Source organism: Magnolia sinica, chromosome 15, assembly GCF_029962835.1.
Source record: "Magnolia sinica isolate HGM2019 chromosome 15, MsV1, whole genome shotgun sequence".
Classification (NCBI taxonomy): domain Eukaryota; kingdom Viridiplantae; phylum Streptophyta; class Magnoliopsida; order Magnoliales; family Magnoliaceae; genus Magnolia; species Magnolia sinica.
Genome location: NC_080587.1, coordinates 70,650,117 through 70,666,845, shown reverse-complemented (window position 1 = coordinate 70,666,845; position 16,729 = coordinate 70,650,117). Strand labels below are relative to the sequence as shown.

At 40.0% G+C, this 16,729-nt stretch overlaps 1 protein-coding gene across 1 annotated transcript; it reads right to left on the bottom strand.

Annotated features, from left to right (window-relative positions):
* Positions 1–5,462: 5,462 nt before the first annotated feature.
* Positions 5,463–15,189, bottom strand: LOC131227752 (serine/threonine-protein kinase GRIK1-like). The gene is made up of 12 exons (XM_058223556.1): positions 15,091–15,189; positions 14,705–15,000; positions 12,790–12,864; positions 12,589–12,633; positions 10,367–10,441; positions 8,978–9,065; positions 8,457–8,581; positions 7,973–8,068; positions 7,421–7,487; positions 6,767–6,882; positions 6,407–6,485; positions 5,463–5,702 (listed from the first exon to the last, which is right to left on the bottom strand). The coding sequence occupies exons 2-12, from the start codon at positions 14,996–14,998 to the stop codon at positions 5,536–5,538; spliced, it is 1,227 nt and encodes a 408-aa protein (XP_058079539.1). The 5' UTR covers positions 14,999–15,000; positions 15,091–15,189; the 3' UTR covers positions 5,463–5,535.
* Positions 15,190–16,729: the final 1,540 nt, after the last annotated feature.

The window sequence follows — 16,729 nt, the reverse complement described above, 5'->3', positions numbered from 1 at the left end:
ATGTAATTCCTTTCGTGGGGTATATAGTAATTGCTTTACAATTAGAAATTCGTCACGATTCTCGCTCGTTACTTCATCGCCATCTATTATTTCTTTAGTGGTTTGTTCATGTTCATTAAAGTCATGATCTTCTTCTATAACCTTATCTTCAGTGCCCCCTTCGTTTCTAGTCAAGTGTGTTGCGGGATATTGAAGACAAGTGTTTAATAAGTGGCCTGGTTAGCCAAAGCAGTAATAATTGTTCGACCTTGGCCGAGCATAAGGATTTTGAATCCTACTTGGGCCCGCTGTTGTGGGTGCTGCACGTTGAGGTCTGGATGAGCCGCTCCCCGTATCACAGTTTGCAATTGTAGGAGGTTGATGACGTTCTCTTACTGGATCTTTTCCTCATGCCAGCACTGGATCCTGCGTGGGATCCATCATGGGGGGTCGAGTTGAAGGATAGGAACGAGCAAGAGATCTTGCAAGTTGTGTTTCTGCCCTACCAGCCAATTGAGCTGCTTCATCCACGGTCCCTATTAGGTTCATCTGAACTCGGTCTTGAATTGTCGGTCGCAACCCATTTATAAATCGTGCCACCTTCTGTGACTTAGATTTTGATAGATCGTTTTGTGTAGTCAACCATTGGAATTCTTCAGTGTAATCTGTGACGGTTCGATTTCCTTGTCGGTAATTTTGGTATTGCTAGAATATTATCTGCTCATAATCACTGGGGAGAAATTGTGATCGAAGAAGACGTGTCATCCGTGGCCATGATGAGATGGGCGCCTTGTTCTGGCGAGCTCTTGAGAGTTGTAATTGTTCCCACCATGCAGAAACACCAGATTTTAATTTAAACGCTACCAATTTTACCCTTTTATGATCTGACACGTCTATATAATAAAAATATCTCTCTACTTCAGTTAGCCAATCGAGAAAATCTTCTATACGTAATAAACCATTATAACTAGGAAGTTCAGCCTTACCTCGATAGTCTCTTTTAGCACGATCTAGATGATCGCCTCTATGAATTGGTCATCGGGCAAAACCCTCATTGAGGTCCTTGTCGCTAGAGCTTGAATCATCTAATGTAGCCCTACGGTTTGCCACTGGTAGTGCTCTACGAAAATCAGGGTTGTGTCGTACATCAACCACGGGTGGTGGAGCCACCATAGGTGTCTACTAGTGCGCAAGGTTTTCGGCCAAAAATAGTAAGTGTCCTATTTGGCTTCACTAAACCGTTCTCCTAATTATTCTAAGCTCTTTTCATGTTGGACGCGACTTCTAAAGCCCGACAGATGAAGAGTTATAATCAAACTAAAACTTACTATTTATAGTAAAAACGAAATTAAAACAGGGAAACGACCTTCGATCCAGGGGTATTTCGCAAATCTAGCTTGCGCAACCCAGCTTGTGAGATACGCCAAAGTAGCCCATTCTACCCCAAAATCATATATTTTATGCCCGATAACTCATTCCGGATTGTGAGATACGCTCGATCTAAGGTCCGACGGTCCGAATCACTTCTGTCGTCGACCGGGCCTTTTCTGATCCATCTTGGCCATGAAATTATCCGCGACCCGCTCTACATCAAATGAGCTGGCCAAATAAAGTACATACATCATGGTGGGGCCCACATAGCTTTAACACTTGTTAGCTGGATGGTGTTGGGGTCACTAGCCAAATCGCCTCCCTTCGGCCAGAAAGGGGTAATATGGGACCTAATCTAAACTTAACCCATGGACAACCTTACCTTGTGTATTGTAGGGTGACAATCAAGATGTTTTGCAACGGTAATAGTGGTCGTAACGACTACCATTGTTACCTTCATGATATGGGTCATAACGGCTGTATCGGCCTTTGTAACGGTCGTTACGGTCTCTTTTTTTTTTTGAAAAAAAAAATCTGAAAAACATGAATTTGCCACGTAATGTTGATTAAAAATTATGGAAAACCTGTATATGCCCTATAACAGACAATTACGGGGCTGTTATAGCCTTTATAGAGGACGTAACATGCCGTTAATAGTAATTACGAGTCACTTTTTTTCTCATAACGGCCGTTACGAGGCCATAACGTGTAACAGTTGCCACCGTTACCTTTACGTAATGGCCTCTACGGCTCTGGTTTTTACAGCATACCATGGTGACAATGGACTCAAACCCAAGCCCCTAATGTGGTTCAAGGTTGGGCTTGAAATCTAGGACTTGTGTCTTCGAAGCTGGGTTTGAACAAAGTGTGGTCCACTCATTTAGTCCAATTCAAAATCAAGTGAGTCACCATGATAAAAGAAAAATAAAAGATTGAATAGTTCTAAATACTTGTAATTGGTTTCATTCACCATACATGTGTGGTTTAGAAAAAGTTGGATCCGAATCCATAATCATTTAAATGATGAGACTTAATAGCAAATGAAGGAGACTTGAAAAGAGAAAAGGATTGAACTATTCAACTTTTAATTGTGTGGGAATTCCCAAGTGTTTATATGTCATCCGATCCAATTAATTAGTAGGCCTCACAAGGAGAAAAGGACTGTCCAAAATTCACACTCAACATGGTGTGACGCACCTTATAAAAAGGCGGACCATGTGCGCATAAAGTCGTTCCTCAAACGTGGACCATATGTATATAAAATCGATCCTCCCACGTTCTTATGGTGGGCCCCACTGTATATGGCCTATTCACCATAAACTCTCGTAGATGGAGAAATCATAATACTTTGATGAGTTGCAAGCTAATAGATGGATGAGAATGAAAATGCAGTAACATTTCACTTTGAGTTTGTTTGGATTGGATAGATGGAAACCAAAATGATCATGTCAAAAGAGAAAGCGGCCTGAGCACTGAGTAACTCAGCATTCTTAGGATACTGAGTAAGCTCTATGGGCCCATTGTGATGTATGTGTCTTATCCATGTTGTTCATTTGTTTCATGGGCTCATTTTTAAAGCATGAATTAGAAATTGAAGCGTACCTAAAGCTTAAATAGACCTCACCACAGGAAACAATGGGAATTGATCACTTTTTCTTTGGGGTTATAAAAGTTTTGGATCAAATTGATAATTCTGTTTTCTCGCATGTTGGATGACAAATAAACATCCCTGCCAGCCCTATGAAGGTTTCAACGGTGGATGTCATTATCCCCACCGTTTCCTGTGATGTGGTCTACTTGAGTTGTAGATATGCATTAATTTTAGGCTCATATCCTAAAATAAGCTGGAAAAACTGATAAATGGTGTGGATAAGAAACACATTTATGGTGGACCGCACCGAGTTTACTGTATGCAATTGCTTGCATCAAAGAAGAAGAAAATACATTTTATGAAAATGTTAAAAGGTACCCTAAAAATAAAAAGATTAACTCTCCTAAAAATGTGTGTGTGTGTGTGTGTGTGTGTGTGTGTGTGTATATATATATATATATATATATATATATATATATATATATATATATATATATGGGAAATGATACTATAAGGTTGACCTCATGGGAACTTCTCATGAGATTGAGCTGTGTGGGCCCCACCGTGATGTGTGTCGAACATCTACACTATGCATTTGATGGGTCCCCTTTAGGTTATGGGATATCCCAAAAATCAGCTGTATATGGAATTCAGGTGGGCCATACCATCTAAAATCATGTGAAGACATGCCTAAAACATATAAAAGCACTTGGTGAGACCTAGTTGATTTTTGGATGAAGCTGAAACTTGGTTTGACCCCTCATCCAAGTGGGACACAAACAATAGATGGGCTGGATTTGTGAACCACATATCAGTGGGCTTAATAAAATATTATGAATGTTTTAATAGGAGGATAACCCCTCTTAACTGTTGTATGTGGTGTGGCCCACCCAAGTCATGGATTGACTTGCTTTTTAATCCCGTGGCCCACCATAGAATGGTGCATCTGGCTGATGGAGTAGATGTTTGACACACATCATGGTGGCGCCCACACAGCTCGACCTCATGGGAAGTTCCCGTGAGGTCGACCTCATAGTACCATTTCCCATATATATATATATATATATATATATATATATATATATATATATATATATATAGATGACAAATATATATATATATATATATATATATATATATATATGTAATTTGACCTTTCAAAAAGTGTTTTTTGCAAATGAGAAAAAAAATGTCACTATCTGTGGTGTCAATTTCATTTCCATAGTTTTATAAAGAATATAACATCAGGCAATCTTGGCCGACCATTTAGGATCCAGCATTGAGATAAAGAATAAAGAAGGATAAGATAAACAAATGGCTAAAGCTGATAAATCCTCCAAAAGGAGGAAAGAGACCGATGCCTCTTTCAAACCCTCAAAGGACTGAAAGGTCATCTTGATAATTACTTCTAAGAGGCAGAATAAGCTTATTTTGCAACATTATGTGTGTGACCCACTGTAATGTAGGGCCCACAGATACTCTGATCATAAGGTGTGTCCCTTTATCCAGAAAGTCAAATCCATCTAAAACAAAAGTGGGTCACACTACAAGAAACACATGGGATGGAGATGGGCAAAATTTCAACGCTCCAGATCAGGACACCGTGTTCTGGATCCACTGATATTAGAACATTCCAAAACCCAGGTGGGCCACACTGATTTTAGAGTCTTTAAGCATGATTTTGCATGGTGTGGTCCACCTGAGTACTAGATGGGCCTGATTTTTTGGCTTCATGGGAAACAAGACCGGATGCACATGATGGATGGAGTGGATGTCATTCACACGTCAGTTCCCGGGTCCACACACAACGTTGCATAGGAACCGGTCGTAACTGCTTAAATCGATTTGGATGTTTGTAATTTTATACTAACACGTGTCTTGACTTATGTGCATCCAGTTTGTGTGACTGGTTGGGGCCCTCATGCAGCACAGATGGATAATCGGAACCATCCATCAGCTCGGCACTAGTGTGGATACATAAACCTCCAAAATCACAGTAAACAAGTGATCACGACCGTCAATCATCTGCCTTCAACGTAAGTTGGTGCCCACAGGCAGCCACAGACATGATCTGAACCGTCCATCGTCTGGGTGCTATCATGAATAGGCCAACTTCTGATATCACACTCAATGGATGATCCTCACCATAGATTTTTTTATTTTTATTTTTTTTCCTTTTACATATAATTGAAGGTTTAAATGTCACCAATCAATGGTAGTAATCACTCTATACATGGATGACGATTATCGGGTCCGGGTCAGCTCTCATTCTTTCAGTGTAATTTCGCACCATGGCAACCAAACAGATCCTGACCATCCATCATGGCCACACGCAAAACGGGTCCAGCGTCTCCACTCTAAACATGGCTCATGTTTAAGGAAATCAGAACCATTGATCTAATAGGCCACCACGTGGCAGGCCATAGGCAAAATCACAATCCACTGTAATCTACGTCGTTGAATGTGGACCATGATCGATTTCCATCCCAACTTTTCTTAGCCGTTAATCAATCCATTTCGGTGGACCATCAAATAATGAGATTAAAAAATTAATGGCTGATTCAATTAAAATAACTATTATAAATAGAAAAGAATCATTCTAAATTAAAAGAATCAACAAAATCTGGTTGAGCTCTGACGCAATTTCCGCTCCGAAAGTTGCTTCCCTTGCATTTACATGATGTCCGAGGGACTGGGCCACCCTCTCTAACCACCCAAGAATGCTGGGCCACGGCATCTAAGGTGATCCTTTGCATTGGATCTGCAACAAAGGAATTCAAATGAATATTAATTCCTTTTTTTTTCTTCTCAAAAGCATATGTAATTTACGAACTTCTCACTAGAGTTCCATATTCAGATGTGGATTGCCGATTCATCAAGTCCGCCTGTTTGGAATGTGAGATTAGGTGGTATAGAATTGTATTTGGTTCAATGTAAATTTCATCTGATGTTCGGAAATGATGAAAATAATTAGATTAATCTAGATATTATATCCTCTAAACCAAGTGGTGGTACGGTAGGATTTCGAATGAGATTTCTAGTGGATTTTGAAATCCATTAGATTCGTGACCCCCACATTGATGCATATGTTTTATTCACGTCATCCATCCACATGCACTCCCTACATGTGTCAAATCTAGCCCGTTGCTTACAATTTTATGGTCCACCAACATAGATTTCGTTTAATATAGTGTTTTTCTCAGAGGAAGAATTTGATCTAAATAGGGAATTGGATGGTCAATATATCACAGTAATTCCACTTGATGCAATTCAATACAAACATATGCCCCACTTGGCCTTATTAGGACGAGTTGGCCTGACTTAGCCTGATTAGGCTCGGCCCCATTGCCAACCCTACCGGCATTGTGCATTGCATGTGCTAGTTTTATGACATCTCAAAAACCTCAGGAATAAGCAGTAGGATTGTTTGATACAAGAGAGTGGCACTGTGAAAATGGAGCAAACCTTTACAAAGAAGTCCTCCGAGTAAATCCTTCAGCTCCGGATCGAGTTCTGCCGGTAGAGACAACGGATCACTAACTATCTGCAAAACCCGGACGGTAGATATACACATGATCAAAACATGAATAGAAATGGTGGTTAAGGGACCGTTTGGGTCTACCCTCAAATGAGAATCGGAAAGAATGGGCATTGATCCATGTACATTTTAAGTCGTTTAGGACATCCCACAAAATCTAGCTAGATGGTGTTATAACGGGTAGGATCCTTTATTATTGTATTCTCATTCTAGGTGGTTGGTACATTTCACTTTGCATTTTCGACGTGCCCAAACAGTCCCTAGAAAAACATTGGAAGGGTAAATACCTTGTCATATGCATCTTGTAGACTGTCGCCAATAAACGGGCAATGACCTAGTACCATACAATACAATGTGATGCCTATTGCCCAAGTGTCGGCAGCTTTACCATGGTAACTAAAACCTGTATGGGAAAAAACCCGAAATCAGCAATGTTAGTAATGGTGCCTGGTGACCTGCCCAGCCTAACAGGCCGGGCTTGCACTTGGCATGCATGACTGATCAATTATCGAGCTAGCTTGGGCTCATATAATTTTAGCCCGGCTCGACTTAAATTCATATGTAGATGTCTTATATCATATGGATATTCCATTCTAATCCTTGATTAGGCAACCCATGCATTTTGATTCCTCTTAAGTGCCTATTTCTTTGTGCATGTGTGGCCCACCAGATCAACGGATAGATTAGGTATATTTAAGTGGGAAATAAGGATTTAATCAATTTTTAAGCCAGTCTAGGTTGGGTCTGAAATGGACCAGACCCAACCAAATGTTTTCGGGCTCGAGCCTTGGACCTTATGTCAAGCTGGCCTGGCTCGGTCCATTGCCACACATAGATATCAATGGCTCAATATCTTATAAACGAAGCATTGGGTCTACATGGGCTTAAACTGATTTTTTGTTAATTTTGAAAAATCTTTTCATTAGATGAAAGCCTCTTACCCAAGCAACATTCGGGTGCAGTGAAAAGTGGCGTCCCAGGGGATCTCCAAAGCTCATCATTATCATCCTACAAGAACAAATCACGATTTTGTTTGAATAGATTCATTGAAATTGGAAATGAAGAAATAATTAAAAACTCAAAATCATGGGCAATATTACAACCAGTTACAGGTCAGATTAACATACAACTCACCTATTGTACCAATGTCTCATATGCATAAGATATTTGAGCCGTTGCATAAGGTGGGCCCACCATTAGGATTGCCTGGGACCCAAATCAGGCCGGTACCACACAAGTACATTGGATCAGACCATAGGCAAGTCTGACTTAAATAGTCCATTGTTTTCATATTGGGTGGCCTGTTTGATGAGTGCACCAGCTTGATTCCTGTGCAAGGCTAAAATGACTTTTAATGGCTGTTACAGCCCGAAGGTTGATGGGTTTCTCCCGTTCTTTTTAAAGCACTTTGATTTAGTTGTTTAAGTGCCCAAATTACTACTAATTTCTTTAATTACATACCACATAAAATATATTAGGAAAGTGGGCCCCACCTGGAAAGCGTGGCTAACACTGAAATCAGCAATCTTCACCCTTCCACTTCTGGTGACCAAAATGTTCTCAGGCTTGATATCCCCATGCACGATATTCTGTAAACAGTAAGATATGAAGTCCATGTAAAGAAAAACTTCGATACTCTTGCAGAATGTGATGGATGATACGCAGGTACTTACAAATTATAGTACAATTTATGCATACAAGTTCAAATGTAATATAGATAAAGAACTCCACCTACATCATTATCTAACTTTCAGATTTGTGGACATTTATTTGAGAAAACATCCAATGGTTTTATTTCCACAAACAAGCCTCAAATTAGAGGTTATGATTGTGCAACCAAGCTAAGCTTCCACAATTTACCCGAGTATCAAGTGTCATGCACAATCAGACTAACAAAGAACTCCCCAAAAATATAAATACATTTTTTACTTCTTAAATAAATAAATAAAGTACAACTTGGACAGTGAAAGAACTCACATGAGCATGGAGATACATAAGCCCAGAGATCATGTCCCTCAAGTATCTTCTAGCCGATCTTTCTCCGATCCCACCGGGCGATCCAGAAGGATCGCATATCCGCTCGCCATCCACATACTCTAGAACTGTACAACTGAACTTATCTCAGTGATGATCATATACTTTGCCTTTTCTCAGCTATTCCAAGATGTGTCTTTACAACTAGCTAACAACTGACATGAACCCTCTTCACCCTTTACTTGGTGATGGTCCATCTAAAAAATTAAAATGCATTGAGTATGATTTGCACCCATTGCGACCCTTGCGAAAAGTGGGCCCCATGATGAAGACTATCTTTATGTTAAAAGATCAGCTTGGCCCACTTATCTGAATGGCTATGTGTGTATGATTTGCACCCATTGCATTTGAAAGTTCAGATGCAATGCCTCGCAGGCAAGCATTTTCAGGTGAATCCCAATTTAGTGCTAGATTTTCGTGTGTATGATGTAATAGAAGAAAAGGATAATTGAGTAATTGCATACCCATATAGAATTGATCTGATTCTGGGTCATCAATCACCTCAATGAGATTGACTATGTTTGGATGTTCCAACGTTTTCATGATTGAAACCTGGAAAAGAAAAGAGGAAAAAACTCAGGTTTCCATGTCATTTCCCCTGGCATATATATAGATGATCAACCATTATTCTTTGGAAAATATAATAAGGGCTTGTTTGGTTGACCCCTAAAAATGAATTTATCTCATTTTAATTAATTATATTTATATATATATTAGAGATTATATTTCTATTTGGTAAAGATTAAAAGTAATCTTATTAACCAACTATCATGATTTGGAGGAAAAATGACATACTACAAGAGAAAAGAATGAAAAGGAGACCATTGTACTAAAGAAGAATCCGACTACTGTTATGTAGCATCTATCGAATTCTTGCACAATGCACAGGATTCAATCCTCCATTCTCCAAAAACTAATACACAGTTATGATTAATTAAAATTAGTTATTATATAGGATCTAATTTTTAGTTAAGTTTATATATTGTGTATATTAGAAAATTGTCCTTGCAAATCCTAATGTGATGACACAGTACTATTCCGTTGCTCAAGTGGTAGATTGAGTGAAGATAACCTCATTTTAACATTGATGTCTTGATAGCGATTCTCAAGTAGGGTGTGGCTAACAATGTTATGTACTAACAATGGGGTGTGTACTAAGAAGCTTTAAAAAAATATTAATGGGATGAGCTGGCCAAACTAAGGAACATGGTCTAAATCATGACCGATTTAAAAACAGGCCTGACTTTCAGAGGTTATGATTCTTTGACCAATCCAATCCTGGGATTGTGACATTGAAACAACGGGCTGAACTATTTAGCCAGCTTTTTTTGAGTCAAATGCCATGTATACGATTTATGACTGCCTGTGTATCAAGCATCATAGGTACCCTTGGCATCATATAACTTCTTGAAGGTGAAAGGTGTTACTGGGTCTCCTTTTGAAATGCTGGTATGAGTTTGGCTCTTTTTTTTTTTTTTTGTTTTTAAATGGGTATTGCTTTGGGGAGTTTTGTGTGCTTGTTAAAGTCCCTTGATAGAAATTGAAACACTTTCTTTAGATGGCTCAAGCTCTTAAAGAAAGTGATTATTTAACATGGTATAAGAGTAGAATATCAAGTATTCGAATCCTAGGAGCAGCGAATGTCTCTCTTAGAAGAAGTGGTCGTTTGACAGAGCTCTCGTTGACTTCTATCATGAATCTAGACTCCTATAAACACATTTGATACACAAATGAAAGCAAAGTAAATCCAAAGGAATGATTATCCACGCATCTCTACTAACAAACACAATCATTATAAGATAAGTGAGTTTAACAAAAGATGCAATCCATCGAAAAATAAGAGACGTTCTCACCTCCCGAAGTACATCCATCATAGCCGTTTCGGCCAGTGCAACTCGCACCCTCATCAAACGGGACTTGGAAAACGTCTGTAACCACAAACAAATTGGCATAAATAAAACAGCTAGAACTCATGCATCATCACTTCATTTTTGTAATGTTTGCTTCCTTGATTAATAAGTCACATCTGAGACCCATGATTTAGTGATCTAAAGCGTCAAGCTGATATGACCCAACACCGATGGAGATGCCCCCAAAAATCTCCCAAATTGAAAGATCCTAACAGAAATAGCAGAAATAAAAACAAAAGATAGTTTGTGTAAAAAATTGACCACAACCAACAGAAATAGCCCAAATATCCAAGGTTAAAAAATGTCAATGACAGTGCCTGGTCTAGAGGAATATTAACAACAAAGATAGCTTTGATATCATGTTAATTTGATGGGCTGCATAGACAACAATTCTTTATACTCTATTGAAAATAACCGGTCCTTATACCTCAGTGGTAGACTCACAAGAGTATCAACACAGAGGTCATGAGTTCTGAGTACCCATTGTAGTGAAATTCCACTGTGGTGTGTAGGGGTGTACACCAAGTTGAGCTGGCCTTAGCTCAACTCGGCTCGCTCACTAGCTGACCCCAGCTCGAACTCGGCTCGGCTCGGTCCTCGATCCTAACTGCCAGCTCGGCTCAAATGCATGGATTTGCATTGGATTTGGATTTGGCATGGTCTGAAGTCCACTGTTTGGGAACCAAACTACAAATTCATGAATTTGGGGAGCATTTAATGCAATGGTAGATAATTTATTGCAAGGAAATACCATAAGGGGGTGTTTGATTTTTGATTTCCCCTGGTAAATACACGGAATTACCTGATTATTGCTTACTACACCTGTTTGAAAGTTGACAGGAATTACGTTTCGAAAATCGGTCCATACAAACGTTTTTATTACTGATTTAAATATGTGGGCCCCACCATGATATATATGAGTTATCCACACCATCCATCCTTTTAAAAAATACATTTTAAGGCATGAGCCCAAAACTGAGGAAAATAAAAAGCTCAAGTGGACCACACCTTAGGAAACAGGGATCATTAAAACGTCAATGGTTGAAAGTTGTTTTCTCCCTAGGGCCCACAGTGATGTTTATTTGTCATCCAACCCGTTAATAAGGTCACACAGTCATGGATAAAGTGGAAACAAAAATATCAGTTTGATCCAAAACTTCCAGGGTCTTCAAGAAGCTTTCAATGGTAGGAGTTCAATTCCCATTGTTTCCAGTAGTGTGGTCCACTTGATCTTTGGATCTGCATCTTTTTTTGGCTCATGCCCTAAAATGAGTTGGCTAAAGGGATGGACGGTGTGGATAATACAAAAAATCAAGGTGGACCCCACAATTTAACTTTTTTTTTCTAGGGTGAGGTGACGTGAGAAGTACTATAAATGAAAGGCGGCGGTCAAATCACCAAGAAAAATCAACCTAAAACACAGAGGTAAATAATTATTACCTATTTACCTGGAATTACCTCTGTAATTCATCAAACACCCTATAGGTAACATCAAAAATCAAGCAAAAATAGTATTTGTTTCATACACATACATTCCTCGCCACCAGCTAACACTTCGTTGAGTCATTTCATCACACACATGGTGAGCAACATCAATATCAAAGTAAACAAGTCACCGAACTAGTTCGATCCGAGTTCAATTCGAGTTGGGGTTCAGTCCGAGTCGAGTTGAGCTGGGGCAAACTCGAACTCGATTAGAAAATTTTTCGAACTCAAAAAATCAGCTCAACTTGGCTCGAACTCAACTTTGAGTTGAGCTTTTTCAAGTCAAGTCGAGCGAGCTAACCGAGCTAACTCGGTTCATGTACACCCCTAGTGGTGTGAGTGCATGTGTAAAAAAATAATAATAATAAAATAAAATAAAAATAAAAAACAAGGAGACTACATGATGTTAGTATCAAATTAAAGGTCTAGATTACCAAGTCAGGGTTAGGGCCATTAGATCAGCATTCTAAATCACTGATTGATGGGCCCCATATGGGCTAACAAGCAAGGACTGACAACTGATCTTCTCGAGCCAACTCAAAACTCTGTAGATTCCAATCCGTTTCAACACCACAAGTTGGCGTTTAAAATATGAGTTGACTCATCCGAGTCACGACTCGACACAGGACCGAATGAGTGGGTCCAAGCGATAATGATACTAGCAGAAGGGCTGAAAATACCTTAATAGCATACTGCTTTCCGCTGATATTGCTTCGATACAAACCCTGTTTCAATGCAAGAACATTACAATTAGCTATTATTTTCTAAAATTTCAAATAAAAACATCTGAATTCAGCACTCAAATGAGCATTATTACAACTTTCCTGTTATTATTTTCAAATAAAAACATCTGAATTCAGCTATCAAATGACCATTCTTACTACTTTCCCGTAGCTTCCACATCCAATCTTACGCTCCATCGTGTATTCGTTGATCATCTTCTTCCCGCTTGCATGCTGCACACCGAAAAAAATCTACTTGTCATTTAAGGATAGTCGGCGGCATAAAAATCAAGCAGAGGAAAAAATGCAATTACGAGTCGACTCGGACGAGTCTCATCAGACCGTTGATTTGATGGGTCGGATGGGCTCAGTGGCTAAGAAACAGGAGAGCCAGTTAGGTGTTACTTACCGTGGGGCCCACCTTAATGATGTTTTGTATATCTACTCCGTCCATCCATTTCTCCAGCCCAGTTTAGTACTTTTTCCCAAAAATTAAGTAGAACCAAATATAAAGTACACTACACCACAGGGAACAATAGTGATTGAACGTGACCATTAAAAACTTTCTAGGGCCCACTGTAATATTTCATTCATATCCAACCAGTTGATAAGTTCAAACATACATGGATGAAGGGAATAAAAAAATATCAGCTTGATATAAATGTTTTATGGCCCACAAAAATCTTTTAATGGTCATTCACCACTGTTTCCAGTTGTGTGGTCCAAGTGAGATTTGATCTTCTTAATTTATGGTATGATGTTCTAAAATGACATGAGAAAACAGATGGATGGCGTGGATATACAAAAAAAGACCCCATCAAGTAGGGCCCCACGCAGAACGGTAAGACCCACTAAGGTATTTCCCGGGTAGCACCTAATCCGCTCCCTAGAAATACATTGTTAAGTAGGATTGAAAAAAAAAAAAGTAATGAGATTGGATGGGCAGGATCTTTCGATATGGGTCCCAGCCCAGGTCAACTAACCATGGACCCCGCTTCTAAAGACTAGTATCTAGAGAAGAGATGTGAGTGGTCCGTAAAGGTGGGACCTGTTTTTCAGTGATCTAGATACTCTGATTGATGGACCTCACCATGGAAGGGGCTATGAAGATCTTCTTCACCAAACAATCCTAGCCTCAGATAGGTGGACCTTTTCCACTTGCACAAGTACAGGCAGTCAGCTTCATTTCTTTCCTAACCGTCCACTATTGTCCCAACAATCGGATGGCTAGGATTGTCCAACCTGGGAGATCTTTTCAGCATAACCAATCCACAGTGGGTTGCAAAAGATGAACGGTCTGTATCACTAAAAGGTGGGTCCCACTATTCAAAAGACAGACGTGAACTAAATCTTCAGGCTGAGCATCACCAACTGCCACAACTTCCTAACGAGGCCGACTCTCAACTTCATCCGAGTCAACTCAGCAACTTCAACTGAGTCAACTCAGAAAACTCAAGTCAGAGCCTGGTCCGTGAAAATTCTTCCACGCCATGAAATACCTGTTAGGGGTGAAAATCGAACTCACTTGATATATGAAACACATGTTTACCGGGGGCAGACTTTTAAACTACCCAAATACTTATAACAAGGGAAGTTGAGTTGAGCGAGGAGATGGCTCATCAACAGACTTTGACATCAGACACCGACCTCAACCTTAAGCTCAGAATGGTAACATCCATAAATAATGGGTGTCATATACGAGTAGGGGTGTCTCACGAGATCGTAGCCGAAAATCACGCTAAATGAGATTAATAAGAGAAATATTCAAAAATAAATTTTAACTTTAATACTTTTAACACTTATAAATACCTCGTCATGCTCAAAGAGAATGTATACACAATTATTCCGATTCTAACTGCACCTACTTTGAGGCCTGACTTATGCATTAGAGGGTCCCAGCCACATTCAACGCCCTCACTGTCCTCTTATTCTCCGTTAGGGTGCAGGTTCCCAGTGGCCCACGGGAAGTAGACCGGGATCGACCAGATTTGAGGGATAACAATACCCAGACCGCAAATCGAAAAACCAGATAACAAACATGGCAAGAAAACAGAACAAATCGCAATTAAGTTACCCGGCCCCGCCAAACACGACCCGTCTCTTTAACAGGTACTCCTCGGTAGATGGCCCGATCTCTCTGGCCATAGAAACTCCCACTATCTCCATGAAATCGATCATCATCATCATCATCGGGTTCTTCCGAGCAGGGCGTCACGGTACAATCCCGAGAGAAACGATTGGCCAAGCGATCGATGGCGTTGGTTGGCTTATCAGGTCCCCTCAAAAACCCGAGGCAGCAGCTGTTGCAGCAGCCCATCCCACGATCCGAAAGTATGGTGTTAGTCATGAGAAGCTCCTCTGCAAGCATACCTGCATTTTTTTAATATTGTAAATAAATTGGATTTTTTTGGACGGTTCGGATTGAGGAATGAAATATCTGACGGTGGAGATTTAAAATACCTGAAGCTGGAGAGAGGAGGAAAGCAGAAAAGGCGAGGGGCTCTCCTACGTGAGAGAGCTATGTGGTCTACTTATTTAAAAGAGGAGTGTATATACGCGAGTTTGGTGTATGTTCTCTGCTTGTAATCGCGTATAGGTATTATATGGGTCGGACGACTTTTGGTTGCAGGGAGCACGTGCAAATAAAATAAAATAAAATAAGTTCTGTGATGGCCACCGAATTGTCTTTTTGACATCCACGCCGTTCATCAGTTGGTCCATATCATATTTGGACGTAAACCCAATATAAGGTAGCTACAAAGCTCAAAGTGGGCCACCCCACATGAAACAGTGTTGATGGACCGTCGTTGAAATCTTCCTAGCCTACCGTTATATTTACAATCCGTGAAACCCGTTTATAAAGTGGATCCCATCAGGATGAAGGGTAAATAATATCAGACTGCTAAATAGCTTCTGTGGGCTAAGAAGGTTTCAACGTGAGCGTCCCCATACCTAGTGTTTCCTGTGGTGCAGTCCACTTCAGTTTTGGATGTGGTTAATCTTCAGGATAACGTCCTAACATGGTCTGGATCAACTGATGGACGGTGTTGATTTCAAATTGACACCATTGGATCTGTTCCAATTTAGGGTTCGTGCATGATGTAACGGACAATTTTAAGGTCAAGATGGATCCAAAAAAGTCCAATCGACGACAAGAGTGATCAGAACTGTAAGGCCTTAAATAGGGCTTATCTTACCATTTGGAATGAGCTATCAGAGGTAAAATACATGATTTGGGCCACTACACCGAGTTGCGTAAGCCGGATTTTGCAAAATACGATTAAGCTTTATTGTTTTAATTCTGTTTTTAATATAAATAATAAGTTTTAGCTTGATTATAACTCTTCGAGCTTAGTTTGTGCGATAAAGTTAAATAAGACATTACCTCACCCAAGTTCATAATAGATTCAGAGTAGTTATCTTTGAGGAAGGTGGTTATCAACCTAGCGAAGCGTGAACAGTCAGTAAAGTATACCAGTTAACAAGCTAATAAAATAATAATAATAATAATAATAATAAAATGGTTATCAACTTCTCATCCCTGCGTCAATGCCCTAAAATGATCGGCAAAACTGACGGACGGCGTTGATATAGAATACATACAACATGGTGGGGCCACGTTAAGTGCCGCACCTTCTCCGGTGAGGGGGGTGCGCTGTCCGTGCAGTTTGCTTGTACGCGAAAGTTTCTTGCACGAGAAAGGAGCTTTGAATTTTTGACTTCACACGAAAGGATGATTTTGATGGTGGCCCATAGATACGTTTTGTACGTTTTTCCGTGAGTCAAGGTCTGGAAGCTTGAGGGACTGGGTCTTTGCATGTGTGCCAACATCGCTACGTGCGAGACTCAGCTTGTATATCTGTGGGGGCGCAGATTAGGTGAGGCAGGGATAACAGCCCAGCGGGTGAGGTCCTGATCGTGGGGCCCACTTTGATGTATGTGTTTCATATCCACTCCGTCCATCCGTTTTCCAGGTTATTTCATCGGATGGCCTAAAAAAAATTGAGTCCTATCCAAATCTTAGGTAAACCACATAATAGGCTCTTGTTATCACAATACTATACTAAACTAAATAGTGACTGGGGACTTGCATTGGATA